The following is a 22,853-nucleotide window of genomic DNA, read 5'->3' on the forward strand; positions in this document are numbered from 1 at the left end:
TCGGAAAAACCACCAGTTGCTTCAGTCGCGGGCTCGAACTCACCCGCGTTGGCCAGCTGGTGCGTCGAGCACTTGTTGTCTTCGGGCGGGTCCGCGTAGTTGTCCGGCCTGGGCAAGGGCCACGTGTTGGACCTGGCGCGCAGTTGGGGCTCGAACCCGTCTCCGAGCTCCGAGGCTAGCCCGGCCACCAGCCCAGGTCCGGGTCCGTTCATCTCGCCCGGGGGCGTCCGCCACGGGCTGCCGTACCCCGGGCCCTGCATGTCCATCGCGACCGCTCCGATGCAATCAACAGGCTACAATCATCGGCCCGTACTACTACCGTTCAGTACGACAACACTAATCGCGCAGACACTTTACTTATCAAAGGTCACAGCCGAGGACCGTCAATATTAAATTTATAACAAATATTTATTTATATCATATATTATATCGAATCGATAGTTTTTTTTGTTATAATTCGAATGTCGAATGCGAATCCCGCTGCGCAATTTACGCGGCCGTGCGCTCCGCGGCGTGCTCGCGAACGTAAACAAACTGACGAGTGAGAGCGCGCGCGAAAACACTACACACGACCAACCCGCTCGGCGCCTCGCCGAGGACTGACCAACCGGGTGGCGAGGACTGAGTCGAGACGGCTTCGGCGGAGGTCGGGCGTCGTCGAGTGTCGTCGGTCGTCGTCCCCCCCCCCCACCACCGCGCAAAAATTGCGGATCTGATGAACCGGTTCGATCGTCGTTCGATCATTGTGCGATCGACGCCAGTCGAGCGCGCGAAAATTGACACGCGCTCAGGGCCAAATTTCAATTTTTTATTCAATCGAATCCTAAATACAGATTTGTCATTCAACTTTTTACCGGAAAATTCGAATACCTGTTGAGGAAAAATATTATCATAAACTAAAATTATGGTTATATTCTGTATGTTATAAGACGTTTTGGTTATATTTATTTTGTTTTTCTTATCGATAATTATTCCTCAATATTTATGGATAATGCTTACAAAATATTTTTAAATGTGATATAACCGCTAAAATTTTAAAAACAAGTACTAATTAAAATCTGCTAATTTCACAGCTGCATTCAGAGCAGGTAGTGATGAAAGAAACAGGAATTTATGAATACTCTGAAAACATTGCTTGACAATATAAGTATTATTACTGGGGATTGTACCGATACTACTAATAACAGTATCGGGGCAAAATTGACCTTCGACACTACAGGTATTACAAAATGAAATATTTTTTATGTTTCTTAAATCAAAATTTTACCAATAATTCTTTTATGTAAAAATGACTCCACCGTCGTTGCCTGCCGGCCCTTTTTTGTGATAAGGAAAACAAAAGTAGGTATTGTATACACGAATTTTTTTCTACTATTTGTAAATTTTTATCTTCATTCACACATATTTTTACCTATATAGTCAATAGACATGGGTGTAAAATATTAGCAATAAGTGAGTCTCCATAATTATCTTTAAATAAGAAACTTAATTGAAGAATTTGCGTGAAATGTGTTTTTTTTTTAAATCAAATTCATTGGAAAATAATACAATGTTATTTTTTCTGCTAAAAACTAAAAATATATTTTACTAGACGATATAAATAAAATAAGTAATAATTGAAATATGAAACTTTATTATTAATTATAATCCTATTTTTTATTGCAGTCACAACCAAATAATATTGCTTTTTATTACCTTGCATCATTGAGAGTACACAAAAAAGTTTCAAATTCGTAAAACATACATGTATGTGTAACATAATTTATTTAAAAATTGTAAATCAATAATTTTTTTAAAAAATTCGCATAAGTTAGACCAAATTATCTGTAACTAAAATGGTTATGCAGTATTTACATAAACATTTATAACTCGAATTTAATTAATGTTACTTTTAGCATGAATACAAATAAATAAATATAATATTCGAAAATAAATATAATATAATTAAGATATCCTTAATACACATAAATATCACAATCATATAAATCTGTTTTTAAAAAAAATATGTCGCAATTTGTACAAACAAATCTAGTTTTCTACACATTCCTTTCTCATTCTTTTTGATAATCGTAACTGACAAAAAATAATAAGTAGGTAATATATTTTATTAGAATAAATTGACGAGTGATGCTATGGCCCCTGATATAAAAATTTAGGAGGCATCCAGGAGCAGTCGATCAATGACGATGTAGTCCTATATTTATTGTTCCAAAAGAAGAAAGATTTGGCACTTGTATTTTCGAAACTTTGAAAGTCTTTTAATGAAAATAATTATAGTTAAAATATGAAATACATCGAAAAAATACTTGTGTGCAGTACTCCGATTATTTTTTCGGTCAAATAAAAAATAATAATGTAATACCGGTATTGCAATACCTAATTATGACAGACTTCTTTGCACTCTTGCCAGTCAAAAAAAAATTTAGAATGCAAGAATCAATAAATATAATATTTAATCTTTGATAAATGAAACAAAATTCAACTAGTTTATGTAAAAGCTATAAATTTTTTGATTTTTTGTAAAATACAAGAGAAAATTTCATGCGACAAAAGTCATGCGACAAAGCGCACTATTATAATCGCGCAGCGTCATATGCGCGCCAATATAATCCCGCGGTAAAAATACAATTGTGCATGTTCTTCTTTGTAAAGTCGTGCAGTAAATCACCATAAACATGATAATTACTAGTATGTACTTGACAATAGTGTAATATAAACAAAGACTGTAACTGAATGAACCACCACAATAGCCCTGTTGCAATATGAGATATGAACCGAAATTATTATGTGCGGGATATATATATTTACATGTTAATAAATACGACCACACCTATTTATTATAAATTATAGAAAATTAGACAATTTTGGTGATTAACTGAATTAATACTCTATAATTCAACATTCTTTTTAAATTCGATTTTTAAATTTTAGGTACATTTTTTAAAACCATTACATATAGTTTAAACTTTGTTGAAAATGTCGAAGTTTAATTCTCCAAACAGCAAAGATATGAGTAATGTTATAATTAAATCATCCAAATACAAGTTTAAAATAGCAAGCAAGATTTTATTTAAAAAAATATTACTGGTTTATTTTAACCTTTTCTAAACAAGATTTTAAATCATCCTAGTAAACGTTTATGAAGTAAATATATTAATTTTTTAGCTAAAGTACACAAAGTTCATATTTACTAATACATATTTCACTTAAAGAAATGTTTTTGAAAGAATCATGTAAAACTACATTTGTTATACCTTTTATTTTCACCAATAATCTACAAGCTATTTATTTTAAACTCGCTACAAAAATATTATTATTTAAGTTTATTTTTAATGTAACATTAGGCAGTCCTTATCAGCAAATCATTATCGACTTTCACATTTAACAAATATTTTTTTTACTTTTCTTGGAAGTGTTTGATTATTTAAGATAAAGACATGGCGATAATTCTTAGAATGTATTTTATAAAATTTGTGGATACAATAAAAATCTATGTATAATACAACCTATGCATTCTACGAACAATCAATCAGTTTTTTCATTACTACATTTTAGATGCTTATTTTTAATCCGTCCAGACTCTTTATATAAATGATTGTAGATGTCAAATTATTTTATATGCTAGAAATATAGGATTTTTTTTTATTTTTGCAAAAAAAGGTAATAGCATAAAATCGTTTTTATTTACCAATGTTATTTAGTTCCGTCGGAAAGTTTAAATAAACCGATTTTAATTGTTGCATTGCAATTAAATATATTAATACTTTTTAGTTAAATATTTTTTTATTATAAAATACATTTCTAGTTATATATATAAACTTAATGCGCCTAATTGAGATTTGGTTATTCTCCCCGAATAGGCATCGGTCTGGATAAATTCCCATTGGAATCCATTAAGACAAAAAATACCGAGGGTTAGGCCCACAATTGAAACTTTAATTGTCCATTTTCAGCGTCGGACGGTGGAACTTTAGATTTACTAGTATCAAGTGTTCGGTATTCTCACAGTTTTTTCGCATTTTCGTTAAGGTGCTAAGGTCTATAATTAATCGGCTGTCGAACGATCGGTTACATACAGTACTCAGTACTGGAGAAATGGTCTTTATTATAAAATCTTGCTTTGAATTGAAACAATTTATGTTTACTTAAATAACATTTTGTATTTTAATAAATACTAAAATTTTAATTTAACTTTCTACAGGCAAATAATTTTACAACAACAATACAGAACCACTTTCGGCTTTAATCATTACCAAAATTTTACTAAAGCAGGTTTTATAATACGTTTCCAATTATCGTAAAACACAAATAAAAACAATACTTTTCCTGGTCGTTCCTCATCAAAAGTCTAGAAGCATACAATACAAGCTTACTTTATACATTAAATTAAAATAATATACACATAAATAATACAAATTCGTAGTTTAATTTTATTAAAAATAATCTATGTAAATAAAAAATACTTAACATTAAAACAGAATACAAATTTTATTGACTAATTTATTAGAGTTTCTATCAAAATTTAAAATGCTATTTTGTATACTACTTATGATAATGCTAATGATAAATAATAACAATATATAAGTGGATATAAATATTAATCAATTACCCGTCTCTTAAGCGGTTGCTGATAATTTAGCATTGTAAGAAAACTTTTACCCTCCCGTTGCGGCAAATAGATGTGTAGAAAAAATATATAAGGTTAAAGGAGATCGGTTCTTGTACTTGTCGGTGATTAGTGTTCTCACCTGTAATAAACTAATTGGCGATAGCCGAAGCACCCTTGGGCGATTTACAAGACTCGGTTTCGAGGGGAATTTTGCGGCAATTTATATTTCATATAACTTTCAGTCGATTGCTTTCTAATCGTGTTCTAAAATAATATAAAATGTGAGGACCGCTATATCGAAAAGGCAGTAATAAAATTATATATGTATGTTTATTAAATTAATGAAGTTGAACTGTACGATAATTAGGATGATAATATTTTAGTTAATTGTTAATTAACGGTAATTGGAACACGTATTAGGACATTAAGGGAGAAATATAATAAATATCATCATCGTTCTGGTGTCATCATCAAAAGAGAGAGGTGATCAGATTCTTAGCTGACCCTGTAAAGAGGGCCTCGCTCCGTAGAGTCTACTCGAAAGGCTTCCGTCTTAGTGGAGGGCACTGTTGGGGTCCTCTCCGGAGGATGTCTTAATTTAGGCGAGGTGTTCAATGGGGGCGGCTTACCAAAGATAAGAGTTTATTAATGCACTGTCCTTTTTGTTCTGCTCTGTCTTACCACTGTTAATATCCCTGGCGTATTGCGAAGAAATGGAGTTTCTCAGAAGCGCTTAGAAATGTGAAATTTGTCAACGATTATTACTTTTTTTATAAAATTACTATCACACTTTTTTATATTTCTAAAAACAGTTTTAAAATGGTTCCGAGAAATGCTGGAAAGTCGACCAAAATTAAGTTGCAGAAGATGTTTCAAAACATTCTTTGTCAGCAATTTTTTTCTTGAAAAATTATTATTTCCATTTGATCAAAAATCATTTTAATGACGACTCAACATTATATGACCGGAAAGATCAGTTCTTAGTACGATGAAATAAATTACCTTTTGTAGCATCTAGAAAAGGTATCGTGATTGTTAAAAATCTGGATTTTATAAAAATAATATCATTATGCGTTTATACTGATTATTGAAAAAAAATTGTATAACTTTTCTTTAAAGTGAAATAAATAATTCAATAGACGTCGTTTTCCAACTTTATGCTTCAATATTAATTTTCACTCAAATGAGCTTCAATATCGCCCAAAATATTTCTTAGAATATCAGTATCAGCTGTGGTACATTTTTAATAAAATTTATTTAAATATTAAATTTAATTTCATAAACATATTTTATGAGTTATAAAATATATATATAATTTTTGTACTCGTGTGTTAAAACAATATAGACATAAAAATAGGGCAATAATATATTATAGAAGTGATATATATATATATAAAGAAAATGTTTATATTTGTACTAGAATAAGTACTTGCTTAAAATAAGAGCTTTCGACACAGAAGCTCTAAGCATTGAGGGCATACGTTAAATTTGGACCATGCCGGTTAAACCGAGCGCTGAAAAAAGTTATAAATCGCCGTACGATATGCAAAAGTTTCGTTTCAGTCTGAAAATGCATTCCTAAAGTCTTAAGAGCATAAAAGCGAATTGCGTAGCTACCCTAGATAGATATAATATAATAGATATGATCCTTTATTACACGTAGGATTATAAAGTAGAGAGAGCAGGAGAGATATCTCTAAAAAAGATGACTGGGCAATAGATAAGATATATACTCCATCGTTAGATTCTTTCCTCGCTTCTAACAGCAATCGCCGAGATACTTTTTATGACTTTCGCAAAGATCAAATTGATACTGATACAATCGCGAATGTCTGTCTATCTTGCTCTATGCTCTTCCCCCCAATGACGTACGGAAAAGCGGAGTTTTTCATAGATAAAATTCCGGCAAAGCGGAATTGAGTTATCCCCTCATATTCCGATCTCGTCTCGCTGCGTTCATATTTAAAAATTGTACCGAATCTTATATAAGCTTTGAACATTGTTGCGAGTGTGCGACTTCATAGTGCGCTTGCCAAAAATTGGTTCAAAGTCGAACCGGATCCATCGAACCGCTTTTGGAAAATTAAAATAAAAACACATTCAAGCTTATCCTAGGTATATAGATATAAAAAGAAATAACCTTTTTGGCGAACCAGCTTTCGATATGTATAAATATATTCGTATGCGATCGTAAACTTTTGTTGTATAAAATAGTATTATGGATGATATAGCAGAAAAAAATGTATGTACATAAGTGCAATTGTGCGATGATGTCTAATTTTTTCAATGCGGAAAAGAAAAAACGACTATTCGAACTTTATGCCTTATGCTTCCATGTCGTAAAGTTTAGTGAATAGCGCATCATACTCTGGAAATGTATAGTATTATGATGTTCTTAACCAAGCTCAGGAATAATGACAATTTCATACATATATGATACATACATACATATATACCTTATTTATTAATTAAAAAGATAATAATGTAAATGTAGTGTGATGAAATTATTATAAAATATTTATTTTTCTTGACATGAGTGTGATTATTAAAATGACGAATGTTATTCAAACTGGAATTCTTTTATAAATCAGAGTTAAATCATTGAAAATACCACGTTAAAAACATTTAATAGTAGATACTTAATAAAGACAGTATGTCTTTTGTGGCGACCACCAAAAATTATCGCTTTGTAATTGACTCAAACACAAACGGATCTTTGCATAAACTGTGCACGTGCAAAAACAATGACGTTTTAGCGTACTGCTCAAAAGTTATTTTAATAATTTTAAATATTGTAAACTATCTTATTTAAATTATTCTGTATGTATGTATGTTGAAGTGAAGTGATTCAAGATGATTTTTTACTAAATAATAATAGGCTAATATTTTTTAATACTTTACAAATTCTCAACGCCAATCTATCGTTAGAATTGTTATTACTAGCAAAATGTTAATTATATTATCAAAGACTTTTTTATTATATTTGTCCTAAAGTAATTAATACTATGGATCTCTGCATTCTAATTTTGATTAATGGAAATTTGGACATATTTATATTTTACTTCTTAGCAATTTAATTATTTTTACTGAATGAGGTTATATAATTTGTGTTTTTTATTCAACACAATATAAGTATTATATTTTCGCGTATGTGGACGTATAAAAAGTTTTTCACATTGGATTGATTTATAAAAAAAAATAAAGCGTAACATAAACATAACCGCTAATAATTTATTTGCTTACCTTGAGTATATTTATACGAATTTTCTCTTAGTAGGTAATATACCGGTAGTGGGCTGAGTAAGCATTTCGCCAATCAAATGGATACACTTAGTTAGAAATGAGCGGATGGGGTGGTTTCTTTATATTTATTAATGTAAACCGAAATTATACCGTAAATATTGTCGGGCGTTTTTGACAATCGTCCGAGTTTTCCGAGCAGGGAACATCAAGCCGGGGGCCATTAGTCCGATCCGGCTTAACAGTTTTCCAAACTGTAACCGTCGACTGTTTAACTTGGTATCGGATAACTTGCCCAATCGCCAAATTGGCCGGGCTGCCACCCCCACCCCTTTCGCAACATAGACTCCCCCCACCCATCCATGTCACCCATCAACGGAATTTACTTTTATTGTTACTATCTTGTTCTACATTACCGGAATTATATTATAGGAAGCTAGGTGTGTCCATACGAGCGTATATAATCTAAGTTTCTGATACTTCCCATGAAATTTCACCCTTGATATAACTCCACGGTCGATTCGTGAAACTATCGCATTTGTTGGTTTTCTTTTCATACTTTTTGTTTTTATGCGACGCAATCCAAATTTACGCGCAAATACATATATATAATTGTTTGTAGGTACAAGGTAGATATAAAACAAAAAGTTTTTTGCTTACGTTGTACTCTACCTGAATATCACCAGGAATTCGGGTAGAAAAAGTATAATTAATTAAAATTTATTTATTACAAGAAAATATATTAGTTAGATTAGCTCATTCATATCTAGTCAGGCACACAATAATTATGACCCGAATGAAACCAATTTCAACATATTGTTCTAGAGTTTTTTTTTCTAAATTTTGAAGAAAAAATACTTAGCAACTCTCTGAGGTTTTCTTTAAAATCTGATTAAAATTGAGTTAAACGTTACTACCTACCTATATTATATAAATATAAAAAACGGATTTTTTTTGGGCAACGACCAATGTGAAATCGCTGTGTGCGTCAGAGATGTGATTCCACTCGATAGTAAAGAGTGATGATACTTCAGTTATTGAATTGATTTAAAAAAAAAAAAATTAAAAAATTCTTCGGATTTTTAATATTAATCTAAGAAAGTGATGTATTTTATTAATTATGGAGAATAATATCAATTAAATGCCCGGCTTTAGCTCTTTTGCAGCAGTCAATCCTTTCGATAAAATTTCCGATGACATTCGTACATTTCGGGCGGTATCTCAATTATAATTTAGCAAATGTTGGTTTTTAGGTGCTCTAATGTTACGAGTTTTTTGGCGTAGACAGGACTTAATCCAACGGAAGTAAGTCGCATGATCTTGCCGGTCATCTCAAAAAGGTCAAGGTCACAGTTGAAGAGAAAGAAAATCAACTTCTCCTCGAAGATAGAAGTTAAACAATTGGAAATTTTCTAAATGCCATTATAGAATCTTCTATAACATATACACGAAAAAAATTATTGTTTAAAATAGCGCATTTATATATATTATTTACAATAAAATAAATTAATAACAGTAATGATTGACAATTTGTTATTAAAAAGAATAAGCACTAGTGTTCGGTATTACCCCAGTAAAAAAAATTAAGACGTTTTGAAATTAAGTATTGAATATTAAATATATATGATTTTATTTAATATATGCATTTATTATTTATTGAATCAATAATTATAATTGTTTTATATATATTTTATTATTTATTTCTATCTCAGGTAATGGCCAAATATCGTTAAGTTAAGACAATATAAAAGTAACGACTGACAATTTGGCCATAAGAGCGCGAAAGCGTACAGAATCGCGTCATGTCAGGCAGCGCCTCTGAGCCTCGGCCTCCTGAAGTGGACTTTGATAAATTCTACACCGAGGTACGATCTAACGATTAAATTTTCAGGTTATAAACTTAAATGTTTGTGTTCTACCTAACTGTCAAAACAGCCATTGTCACATTTATATAATAAAATAATAACAATAAACAACATACCTTTATCCGTTATAACGACGCTAGTTAACCCCACCGTCTAAAGATTTTCAATATCCCCTAAGATTGTATTGTATTATTGCAATATAAATGTGCTATGTATCATTTCAGGTAAAAGAAATAGAAAAGAGAGATTCGGTGTTGACGCCAAAACAGCAGATCGACAGACTGCTCAGACCCGGATCGACTTATTTTAACCTGAACCCTTTCGAAGTATTACAGATAGACCCTAACATACCCGTAGACGAAATTAAAAGAACCTATAGAAAGTATTCCATTTTGGTTCATCCTGATAAAAATCAGGTATACATTTATTTATTTATTTATGTTATATATCATTATTAATCGTCAACTTTTCCGTTAGGATGACGCAGAAAGAGCCCAACAGGCGTTTGAAATTATAAATAAAGCGTGGAAAACGCTGGAGAGCGAAGAAACGAGAAAAAAATGTTTATATATTGTCGAAGAAGCAAAAGAACGAACCGACCATATGGTATTCATTTATAACTGATCATAAAATACATATTAATATTGATTATATATCAAGCTGGATTAAATATTTGTTTTAGATCGAAGAAAAGAGAAAAAAACTTAAAAAGGATGGTAAATCTGAAGGAATACCAGAAGACGATCCCGCGAAATATAAACATGCAATTTATGTAATGACGATGAAGGTGATTCTCTATTTAAATTACTGAATAATATTGTTTGAATGGTTCATAATTTGAATATAATCTTGTAGTTGTTTGCTGACATGGAACGAAAACGACAACATTTGGAAACCAGAGATATGGAAGAAAGAAAGCGGAAAAGAGAAGCTAAAATTGAAGAAGAAGAACAAGAGTCTATTCAGAAAGAATGGGCGAAAAACTTTGAAGTATTACATTTTGATTTTCATACAATTAAATATAAATATAGTCTTACTAGATGGCTCTTTAAATATCACGAGATAAACACATTTTAGTATAGAAAATGTAAATTCTTACATGACTCAGAAATCACAATTTTATAGGGCAAAACAATATAATATACACATTGTATTTTTCATGAAATGTTTTGGAGACGACGAGATTCTTCTTCAAATTTCTTAATTTCTATTTTAATTGCATGACCATGTCACTATCGAACTGGTGGCAAAATAACCGTTGAGTGGCCACAATATAATCAATATTTTTATAATGTACTCGAACGGCAATCGTACATTGAGCATTAATCCACTAGTTAACGGTCCCTAAATATTATATTATAATGCTAATAACTACCTGTAAATATACAGAAAAATTGATTTTTGTAATGGCCCATTTTTCTGTTGCATTCTATATAATATAACATACAAATTATCGAAAGAATAAAGAATCAATATATCTAGTTAGCGACATGTGTGCCTATCCTAGAATTAGTCGGCATCGATTCTAAATGGGAATTTGTTATAGTATGACATTTCTATAAACCTATTTAAGATAATATATAAGGATATTTGAAAAGAATTTTTTTACAAAAACTCGAATCTCTTATTATTTAATTTTGTATGAAAAAAATTATAATAACGATATCTGTTGAAAGAATATACTATCTAAAATATAATTAATCCATTTTAGTGCCCTAAAATATTCCAAGATGTAGGAATCTGTTAAAGATCGAGTTCTCAAAAAGCGTGTTAATCGGATCCGGCGCTTTATGTGCTAAGATATCTATTTATATTAATTCTAATTTGTTTATAGCATAGATTCTCAAACCTAATTGACTCATCACCCACTTTTCAACGACAAAATTTTTCATTGCACACATTTGTAAAACTATTTCTATTTCATTTAATAAATTGTAAACTTAGGAATGCCCATATATTTATGTTACTTGAGCAATTTTAGAATTTCAAATAGCAATTTTGAATAATGGACAACTTAGAATTAAAATTATAAAATTATTACACAACGTATTCTCGCCAATATTATTTTGACTAATACCAAAGAAAGAGAATAATTTTTTTGCTATTTAAATAATTATTTTTTGCTATTTATATAGTGCTACTTATAAAATTAAAAATGCTATTTATAATAAATATTTGTTACTTATGTTAAATATTTGCTACTTATAACATAATAAATGCTAGTGAAAGTAAGAATTGCTATTTATAAAAATAGTGTTTGTAATTTAAAAAAAATCAAAATAATTAAGTATCTTAACGGTCCGGACCTAAACCAATAGGTACTTGGAAAAAACGATTATATCGGCCACTTTTAAAAGATTCAAAAACGCATTATATTTTATGTAAAAGATATTTATCTTGTTATAAATATAAAATGTCTAAAACATTTTTGCACATTTTTTTTAAACAAAAAACTTTTTGCCTACTTCTCAGTCGCCCTCCATTGCTCACCAAATTCTTTCAGAGTCAGAATTGCTCATCGGGAATCGTCCATCACCCACCTGTAGGCGATATTGCCTTACGGTTTAGTGTATGATAATTTCATTTACTCTTGCATCTCAGACCAGTATTATTAATTATAGGATTTTAAGGATTTGTAACCCCAAGGGGTGTGACTTCGTAGTCAGTAGACTCGGGTGGAATCTAGTTAGAGTTTTATTAGAGTATATTTACATATGTAGCAACAAACTATTTTGGCCGAGTTCGTTATTCTCCGAGCGGTGGTGGAGAAGCAGACGGCGGGATGTGTGCGTCCATGATCGTATATTGTCCGCGGGCCAGCGGCGGGGGCCAGTCTACCGGAGTCTGCAAATGTCTCAGTGTTCACCAGTATCCACCTGTGACTGCCTTCTCCTCATCGGAGTCTAGACTTAAGTATTCAGGGCTGCAACGCTTGCTGACCGATCACAATCATTCAGCCAATTTACGCACTTGCTTCTTAGAATCAACGAAATAAGTATACGCCTCTAAAAAGTGACATTTGCTTGATGGATATTTCCGAGGTCGAAAAATTGTTTATGTGTAACGGGAATATTTATCATCCGGTGATACATTGTTTTCTGAGACCGTTACATAACAAAGAAATATTCATTTAATGACGGAGAATATTAACACCTGGGTGTATTTATGTGATTTTTTCTGGTCGTAACGAGGGCTTTTGTGTGGTCCCATCTTTAATGCTATTGTCTTGTTTTCTTGTTGATGAATGATCATTTTGGTCACAGTAAATTAACGCGAGTATGGTCACAGTAAACTGATATGTAATATGCTGTATTTTTCTCTAGCAAAATTGCTTTCTTTTTAGTGCGTTTTTCATTTTTATATGAATATTAATAATTATATTTGTAGCCTTATTTTTGTATATTTAAGCCATTTGAAAAATTCACGACCGTGTGATGAAAGTGTATTTTTCTTTTGTATATTACTTATATCTTTAAACTTATTTTCTCTAAATTGTACCAGTGCTATTATCCGGTCTTTGAAATACGATTCTTCAAGTCTTTAAAACAGCTGCTTATCGTTTTTAGCACATTATTTTATAAACTTCTTTAGCGCATTGGAAAGAGATATAGGTCAAAGAAATCTAAATTAGATGAATAATTTGTATTTGAAAGTCTTATTTTAATTCGTCGATTTTTAATGTTGGAAAGAACACACGGAAACAATTTTTCTTTAATAAATCTAATATTTTTTATAAACTTTATTGGGTCGATTAATCTAAAAGGTTTATCATTTGTTCTTTAGAAAATAGATTTCATTAAATTTGTTGCAGATGAAATGGACTGATGTTTTGTTTTTATTGTGTAGTAATGCCCTCAAATAAAATCAATGGTATTCTTTTTAAAATAGTTTAAACCGTCATGAGAAAGTTTATCCATCCAATCTGATGTTATTATTTAATGGATAAAATTATCCAATTTCAGACAACTTTGTACAATATACTATTTGATCAATTGCCAGCTGTAAATAAAATTGAACAAAATAAGCATTTTAAAATCAATACTGTAAAATTATGAGGTTAACTAGAAAAATCTCTATTGTTCACTAGAGGGTCCTGTATGTAACTATTCAGCGCTGTCATGCGCTAAAAATGATGAAACCTATGTTTATTCAATATGGTGATCCATCAGGTGTATTTGGTGGTGTGAATTCTGTATCAGACTTCGCACAGGTTAGACAGAATAGTGTCGATTACATTAGTTTAGGACTTCAGTTTGAGTTCTGATGTACTTAAATTTTTTTTTGTGTGCCACTTTCTCAGTAAATAATTATGAATGAGTCACATAATATGTGACGAATTAAACTGAATATGCTTTAATCGTTATAATATTTATCTTTCTAGGAGTCCAGACAAACTCGAGTGGACAGCTGGAAAACGTTCCAAGCGGGTAGTTCAAAAGAAAAGAAGAAAAAGAAAGTGATGGGATTTCGACCTCCGAAACCCAAACCCGAGTCAAGATAATGCATCTGATGTCTTTCATAATGGATTTACTATACATATAAAACATTTTTCTGAGCAAGACCAAAGACTATCAGTCTTTTTTGGAGATAATATATTGTTGGTACGTTTGAACGTAGTACAATTTATCAAAAACGTATGTGAACGGATTTCTCACTATTTTGTGAAATGAGTGCAAAATAATAATGATCATTGATGAAATGTGATTGATTTTAGGTTAATGAATAAATGTTAAAACAACAATTTTAGTTAACTATTTATTTATACACAATAATGTTTTGAATATAATTCTTTTTTTGATTTCATTTGTTTAGAATACCCCTGTTTTCTTTGTTATCCTTGAGATATAGCTTGAGAGCTGCATTGAGCGATGCCTGCTATTATTACAGATGCTGTATTTAAAATGCTGCTGCCTCCACATATTGCGAGATTTATTGGCACTGTACTTATGACGATCAAAGTGTTAGCGTTCTGTAAAATTAATAATTGTGTTAGTACAATCATACGAAGAATGTTCACAAAGTTCTAGGTATTTTGTTCTGTTGTATAAAGTTTTGCCATGCTTAATAATATTTCAAATATCGTTCATTTTATCGTTCTAAAAAATACTTATTTGTAGAAGGAGAGTATCAAGACTACGTAAATCATTCAGTCTTCGGAATCAATAAGTATGTACCATTGAATCGACTGATTTAAAATTGTGTAACGATTCTTTTGAAGCGATCTCGAATGAAGTGGGCATCGATTCGAGAATAGTTCATGAGATTATATTATACATATATGACTTGCTGGGACCAAATCATAAAATTTGTAGAGTAAACATTTGTCATGTCTATGGATGACATATGACAAATTTTTTTGGAAATCTCATGCAAGAACGCATGCCGTTCGTTTAACATGAGAAGTTTTTGACGGATCTACGATTGTAATTACTACCACATACTTCTTATTTGTCTGATTAAAGAAGAAGAGCATTAAATCAGTGGATAAACTATTCCACAAAAGTTCTTCAAAGAGGGTCTAGAAAAACTTGTTTCTCGGCGGGTAAAAGGCACAGCCTTTCATGGAGATTATGTTTTGAAGAAATATTAAGAAGAAAATTACAGAACTTTGCAAATATTCTTACAATTAATTATTATATAAAATTATACATACCGTAGATGCAAGTTGACCCATGAAAGAGTTAATCTGTGTTTGAGAATTTGCCCATATTCCGTTCAGACAGTTACTGACTTGCAACCAGTTACCGAAATTAGCAACTCCACATGCTTGCACTTGGTTACCAATATCTGTAGCTAAAGCTGAGGCACTTTGCGCCAAATTTCTTCCGCTAGTCAAAACATTCTGAATGCCTGTCGCAGCAGTGTTAACGCAAGTTATGATTTCATCAACAGTTTGATTAATTCGCTGCTGTGCGATCGTACTTTGTTGCTAAATTTAAAAATATAATAAACATATAAATAAATATCTCTTTTTATGTATTATAATATAAAACTTACGTTGACACATGCAACGGTGGATGCCGCTATAGTTTGTCCAGAATTTAAGATTTGGTTGACTACATTTTGAATGTTTTGGTTCACGATGACTAGGCTGTTGTTCAAATTTTGCAAGAAAGCGCTTTGTTGCTGCTGAATTGCGGTTGCTAGATTGTTGAGTAGTTGATTGCCTATATTTGCTGCATTTTGTAAATTGTTAATTGCTGTTTGAATTATTGTTCTGAGTATAAAGAAAGCGTCCACGATTGGGGTAGCTCTGTCTTCCAATTCGATGACTTCAGACTCAGCCGAAACATATCCCTGTAATTTTTTTAAATCATGTAAGTATAAAATATGCTATCGACTTTACCTGATGTGTATTAAATTCGTCGAAAGAGTGAAATCATGTTATCGCAAATTTTTATGTCTGCGATTATACAAATACTACTGAACTGTTATTATTTTTCTGCGATGGTAATATATTTTAAAACTCAAACATAACTCCATTTATATGTAAAGGCACAGAGTTGAAATGAAGACTTTCCCTTGAAAACAAATTTTATACGATAGCAAGAAAAACAATTCTTTCAGTATTTTTTAAAATATTTGATATATTACAAGAATAGTATAAAAATTACACAATAAAAATTAAAAACCAACTTGAGCATCGATTGTTTTTTAGACAAACATTGCTTATTATATTGATAACTTGAAAGTAAATAATGTTTTCAAGTTTACTTTGAAAATTTTCATAAAAAATATTTGAGTGATTTTTTGGGTTAAAGTTGATGTTTGATTTGTACATGATAAGTGTTGAACTTTTTATCAGATATTCATAAAACTTTTTTTAGAAAATCAAATCAAAAACCTTGATAATATCTTGACTAAGTTTCTTAGCCAGCCTGATCTGTCATCTTATTCAATATATTAAAACTATCGTAACTCTGTTAAATATAATCTGAGAAAAATAAATAGAGAAGTAAAACAAGTTTAAAAATGAAAATAAATGTTTTTCTTTATATATTTTTTGTCATTTATGTGGATTTTTCAGCTGATTTTGTCAGTGACGTGGCTGTACAATATGAACTCAGAAATATGAGTAATTATTGAAATTTCGGCAAGGACAAAGTGCTTATTCTACATTATTTTATTTGTCAACTATTAACTGTTATGGCTATGGATGTTATGTATTAATAACATAAAGATAAAAAATTACTTTCGCAAAGCAAAAAAGGACACAACTGTGGTGTATAGGATGCAGCAGTATTACCAGCGATGGTGTAATGTATAAATACTAAAGAATAACACAAGTGTTTCGAATTGGTCGTTTTTTGTGATTTTAGAAATTAAAAATCTTAAAATATTTCATTATAAATATCAACTAGGTACTACTATCTGAACAACGGATAGTTACAGTTTTTAACCAAAGATAGATAGATAGATACAGTTTTTAATCAAACAACCTTTTTAAGGATACTGCGATTTTTTCAAATGTGATAAATCAATTGAACGATAATATGATTTTTTTTAAATTGGAGTAAGACGATAAACTAATTATAGGAATATATTTTACATCACTACAAAATCTGAAATTTTAATTTTGTAAGAAATTATTAATTTTATACTTTAAAAAAATAAAATTAAAAAAATATAATTTTTTTAAATTATATAAAAATATAATTTCAATCTTGGGTCTAATATTTAGCTCTAAATGAATTTAATATGTTTTTGTTTCTTAATCTCAATAATATGTAATTGATTCATAATAATATAAGAAATAATAATAATGCAATTATAAATGATTGCGTGTTTTATTAAAGCAATATTATTTTGCCACTATCTTTCTAAAAACTATATCAATAATATATATTTAACGTATAAATTATGTTTATAGTTGTAAGTGTGTGCTGTAAGTTACAGCCTATAACTGGTTACACTGGTTGTGTAGTAACACGAATGGCGAATCCATCAACAAAGTATATGATACATTGATACATATCTTATATTTTCGTGTTATTTTCATAATAAATTCTTATTTTTTTGAAAAAAGAAATATTTCAATAAATTGTCTAGGAAGTTTTATATAAAAGTTGAAAGACAATATAAGTACCATGTTATAAATTAATGAATTTATAGCAAAATATAGTATACTAATAAATATATTCTGAGGGTGGTATACCAAATATGAAATTATAGTTTGGAATTATGTTTCTTAAAGAATAAAGTTACCTGTATTAAAAAGTAAAATCAATAGTGCCAAACATGTTAAGATAATGAGAACAAAATGATGTTTTAAGCAAATATAATTCATCACAACTTAGCACTTAATAGTAACATTTAAATTTACCAGTTTTGCGCTTTAAAATATTTCTGTTATTGTAAAGAATTGATTAATACTAACCAATTTTGACCTACCAAATTAAATTCAAAAAAACAAATCAATAAAAGGTAGAACCTGAGTTTATTATATTGAAACTGATTTATATAAAACGTTGTTATTTTCAGCACAGATTCAGTTGGCTCAAAATTTAAAAATGGTTATAATAAATTCTGTATCTCAGTAGAAAAAGGGTCACTTATATCAATTGTTTCATAGTTTATGTATTTTAAATTTAAAAATGTAATGAAAACTTTAAATACCTGGCTAGCGACCAGAAGACCGACAATAAATATTACCCTCGTACAAGCCAACATTTTAAAATTAAATTGAATGTACGTTGCAAGATTTTCGCTGAAGCTGTGCTGAAAATTTGGAAACTAATTCGTTTTTATACAGAAATTCTGATATCATGATGATTTGTTTGCACAAGGTTCTACCTGTTATTTTCTAAGAAATATTTGCTCTTGAATCTGCAGAGATTTGCGCAATTGTAATGAGCACGTCGTAAAATGTTATCAAAATAAAAAGCTATTTTTTTTACATCACATTTATTACATATAATAAAGCATGACACTCGATCACATTATGATGTCAACGTTGAGTTAACTATGCAGAGTCCTATGTCTGCCGCAATCAGAGCAGCTTCTTTAGCTGCTGTTGTGACTGCCAAAATTCCGCAAGCTGCCAAGTCCAACTTGAACGTTGCCAAATATACGGCTGCTTCATGAATCTATAAGTTAAAAATGATTTGATTTTACTGGGCAGTCTGCATTGTATTCTATTATTAGTAAGAGAGTACAGTTTGCATTATCATATTATCTAAACATGCTTGTGAAAAAGAACGCATCTATCAAGGTCCATCGGTTCCAGCAAATCCTGATATATTAACTGCAGTGGAGCCTCGTACAACAAACTTGTCATATCGCAAATCTAGGTTTAAATTTAAATATTTGTGGTATGACAAGTTCGTATTTCGGTTTGCGTTTCTAAAAATTGTGATTCTGAATCACTAAGAGAATTTAAGAATTAGTGGTAGCCAACCCGGCAACCTCTCCTCACATTCGCTCAAGTACTTGTTAACAGTTTATTTACTATTGCACGCCATAAGATTCATAGGAAAAGTTTAGCGTAAAGTGCCAGTCAGGAACCTGAACTCTGCCTGGAAAAACCTGTAACCAATTTGTGTTCAGAGAGAAATGCTTAAGTCATGAAGGACATATTGGCTAATGTTCTGGAGTTGGAAGTGAAAGAGACATTAGAGAAGCATGAATAATTAAAGGAGCTTCAAAAAAAAGGAAAACTAGTTAAGGTGTCTTAAAACACTAGTGAATAGAGTGGAAGATCTCTACAATGACGTACCGCTTTGATACTTTATGAGCCATCTTAAAAAGAGTGAAAAGCAGTAACACTAGGTACATTTTACACTAGATCCTCATTCTTCTAAGCATGAAAAAGTATGAAGAACAAATAACCACAAAGAAGAATAAATAATGTAAGTATGTAAATAAGCGTGATATTAGTTCATTTATTTCCGATGGTATTTCGTACCACCAATAGATTCGTGAATCGAATTAAGTTCATGGTATAAAGCCTCATAATCAACAATCTGTAATATACCAATTTAATGTTTTCAGACGGACACATTGTCAAGTAGTAAGAAAGCAAGTTAGCATTCCAAATGATCTTGAATTAGTCAATCTTATCTGTTAATGAACTCACGTGTTTGGCTTTACTAATCTCCAAAACTGTGAAATTCCTTCCTGCTTCAACGGCAAGCTTTAATTTGCAAGTCAATACATTCGGAGATAAGAACGATAGAAAGCTACTATGGCTCATTTTCGTACAGTTTATGAATCTTTGAGTCACGTTACTAGCCAGATGTAAGCAATTCTTCTTATCATTGAGCAAATTATTAGCAATGGTTAATCCATCATCGACCTTGTCTTCTAAACATTGTTCCAATTCTGCAATTGTGTTGTTGTGCAATATATCATAGTCGCTGAAGCGTTCCTAAAATTTTAAACAAACAATGACATTTTTATCTTGCTGTTTTCGAGCGAGGTTTGTTTGGATTAAGTTTAATATATTATTTTTTTAGCATTTTCCTTATTATATTTACTTCGGCGCATTCAGCTATTGCTTCGCCAAGAGCTGCTGCCTTGTTTACCAGCTCTATGCAATGATTAGAAGCATGTTCTATTAAATTGGTAATATTGGCTCCGAAATGGTTCAAGACTAAAGCGGCTGCTGTTTTAATCCCGGTGTGTAAAGCATATGATTTGTTTCCCAAGATATTAGCAGCTAAAACAGAACTATTGACGATCTTGGTGATTGTGAAGTTCGCGTGGTTGTGATTCGATATATGATTGCTGAATCCCAAAAGCGATCCAAAGAAACAATGAACACCACATTGCTAAAAAACAAAATAAAAAAGGTTTAAGAGTTTGCTATATTATAAATACATTTTTACGTTAAACAACAGATGTCCATACATTTAAAAATAAATTATATTAATGATTTAAGATTTTTTTAATCTATAATTATCAGCCTACCATAAATATCGCACATGTCACCGCAAATAATAAAATTCGCACCGCTGACATGTTGCATCTGCAGTTATGTCTGATACTGCACATATTATCTAGATCGATCGTCGCATATATATGATTTGTTTTTGACAAAAATGTTTGTCTCCAACAATGGATCAATGTGCATCAACATGATAAAAGATACTCTTCGATAGTGCTCGGTGTTCGCAATGAGGTGGGTACTGTTGTATCAGTCAAGGTTTGTAATGAATATTCATTTTGTTTGTCGGCGTTCTAAATAAAATGTAACACGATTCTAACGCTTATTACACGGCAATGTAATGCAATTTAAATGCAATGAAAGTAATAAAAATGTCATTAATTATTTTCAATAGAGGATGAGTCAAGGAAATTAGATTTAGTACACACCAAAACAATTTAAATTAATCTAATTCTCGGGGAATGGGGGAATCTTCAGAGGGTTTATTCTTATTTACAGTTAAAGTTGATAAAAACTTGATTTTCGGTATTGGAACCCGCAATGCAAAGCAAAACTCCAAGATGGCATCAAAATTCTAATATTATTAGATCCAATCTAACAATGAACTACGCCACTTCACTTTCAGCTATTTAATTTATTGACATTGATTAATTATATTAGTATTTTTTTTATACCTGAAATTTTTTGTTGGGGTGTAATAAAAGTGATTATATGTTCCATTTTGGCCGGGTTAGTCCCGTTTGCGTTCTTTCCGTCGCTTTCGTAAAATTGTTTGATTTGTCCCTTTTTGGCCCATTCACTAATGAACAGAAAAAGAACGACATTAATAAACCCCTTCTAGTTTTACCCATTGTTACCAGGCATTTGTTTTTTTCCCCCTAATAATACTTTAATAACTCATTACATAAGCTCAGAATATAATTAAAAAAAGTCTAAAATTATTTTTGACATTTTTGCGATTGTGAGTATTTAAGAATTTGTAGTGTTTTCGTCGCTATTTATTACGCGTGAAGTACACAGTAGGGTGTACCAAAACAACTAATCTCCTTGGTAAAACACACAATGAGAAACGTCAAATGCCAAGTGAGAGTACAAAATGATATATCAAAACCTTTGCGAACACTCAACAGCCTACGACAGGGCGACGCTCTAGCGTGCAATCTGTTCAACATTGCCCTAGAAAAAGTAATCAGAGATGCAAAACTGGATTTAGCTGGCGTAGCTAGGGTGGAGGGTGAGGGGGCGGTCCGCCCCGGGCGGCACTTGCTTGGGGGCGGCATATTTTATAAATTGTATATTAAATTTTTTGTAAAATTAATTAATTCTAAATTATTTTTATTTATTATTTGACAGATCATAGTGATAATACATCATTATTATTATTATAAAAATTATACACATGTATTTATAATTTGTAGTTTCGTTTATTTAAGTATAAATTAGAAAAACTTCAGTATATTTTTATTATAATACATAATATGTTAGCTAATTCTATAATTAAATATATTTTTGTGTTTTTTTTTACTCAGTAATGACAAACAAATATTACATACAAATATAAATAATATTCATATATAATATATGAATGTGTATAGGGTATGTAGCGTAATTGGGAAGTGAGGCAAAAAGACCGTCTGTTCTGGATTTTTTAGGTTATAGATTTTTATGAAGGTCATATTTTCTTTTAAAAATGTAAATTTAAGGATCGATTTTAAGGATCGCCCTGGACAGCACATACCCTAGCAACGCCATTGGTGTGTATAATAAATTTGCGATCGTGGGCTTGCGTTATTCTTCTTTGTAACTGGCCGAGGCGCTCACTACCGACTCACGCGGAATTTTTAAAACTTTAAATTGTCACAAGACGTTGTCCGATCGAGTCAAAACTAATGTCAAACTTCCAGCGCTGCTTTGGTCAGGTTTAATTAATTACTAACAAATGAATGTATTTTAAGAAAAGAAAACCCATCGGTCCATAATAAAATAGCTCAAAACGCAATCATTTACTGCGAGGAAAAAATCACAATAAGGTAAGGAGTCAGATAATTTATTTATTTGAATCAAAAAACAAATTTAATTTAATAATTATTTTAAATTTTTTTAATTATTTATTTAAAATATTTTACTAATTTATTTTAAAATTAATTTAATTTAATAACTAATTTTATAATTTATTTATTTAAAAAAATATGTATATAATTAATTTAATTTATTAAATATTTAAATAAATAATTCAAAAATTGATTTTAACTAA

At 30.7% G+C, this 22,853-nt stretch overlaps 4 protein-coding genes across 7 annotated transcripts in view; 1 reads left to right on the forward strand and 3 right to left on the reverse strand.

Moving 5' to 3' along the window:
- Positions 1-601, reverse strand: part of LOC148236565 (forkhead box protein O-like) — a 209,569-nt gene extending 208,968 nt beyond the window's left edge. Inside the window, 1 exon segment of the mRNA XM_088183262.1 lies at positions 44-601. Coding sequence (XP_088039388.1) covers positions 44-266 — 223 coding nt within the window. The 5' untranslated portion in view covers positions 267-601.
- On the forward strand, positions 203-14,455 carry LOC148236567 (dnaJ homolog subfamily C member 8). Of its 4 annotated transcripts, XM_088183270.1 has the most exons (8): positions 1,074-1,219; positions 1,332-1,345; positions 9,562-9,714; positions 9,939-10,130; positions 10,192-10,320; positions 10,397-10,501; positions 10,570-10,704; positions 14,096-14,455. In XM_088183270.1, exons 3-8 carry the CDS (start codon positions 9,652-9,654, stop codon positions 14,213-14,215), a joined length of 744 nt encoding a protein of 247 aa, XP_088039396.1. In that variant the 5' UTR covers positions 1,074-1,219; positions 1,332-1,345; positions 9,562-9,651; the 3' UTR covers positions 14,216-14,455. The 4 variants fall into 4 exon arrangements, with proteins under 4 accessions (XP_088039393.1, XP_088039396.1, XP_088039394.1 ...); XM_088183267.1 differs by lacking the exons at positions 1,074-1,219; positions 1,332-1,345 and adding an exon at positions 203-325; XM_088183268.1 differs by having other exon boundaries at positions 1,074-1,345.
- On the reverse strand, positions 14,456-18,457 carry LOC148236568 (uncharacterized). Its single transcript, XM_088183266.1, has 4 exons — positions 18,331-18,457; positions 15,712-16,011; positions 15,368-15,643; positions 14,456-14,683 (listed from the first exon to the last, which is right to left on the reverse strand). The coding sequence occupies exons 1-4, from the start codon at positions 18,382-18,384 to the stop codon at positions 14,546-14,548; spliced, it is 768 nt and encodes a 255-aa protein (XP_088039392.1). The 5' UTR covers positions 18,385-18,457; the 3' UTR covers positions 14,456-14,545.
- A 144-nt stretch (positions 18,458-18,601) lies between these two features.
- LOC148236569 (uncharacterized) lies at positions 18,602-20,673 on the reverse strand. Its single transcript, XM_088182828.1, has 4 exons — positions 20,665-20,673; positions 20,190-20,483; positions 19,790-20,080; positions 18,602-18,800 (listed from the first exon to the last, which is right to left on the reverse strand). The coding sequence occupies exons 1-4, from the start codon at positions 20,671-20,673 to the stop codon at positions 18,654-18,656; spliced, it is 741 nt and encodes a 246-aa protein (XP_088038954.1). The 3' UTR covers positions 18,602-18,653.
- Between the last annotated feature and the right edge of the window lie 2,180 nt (positions 20,674-22,853).

Source organism: Plectrocnemia conspersa, unplaced genomic scaffold, assembly GCF_051122295.1.
Source record: "Plectrocnemia conspersa isolate PC_06_02 unplaced genomic scaffold, ASM5112229v1 ptg000003l, whole genome shotgun sequence".
Classification (NCBI taxonomy): Eukaryota; Metazoa; Arthropoda; class Insecta; order Trichoptera; family Polycentropodidae; genus Plectrocnemia; species Plectrocnemia conspersa.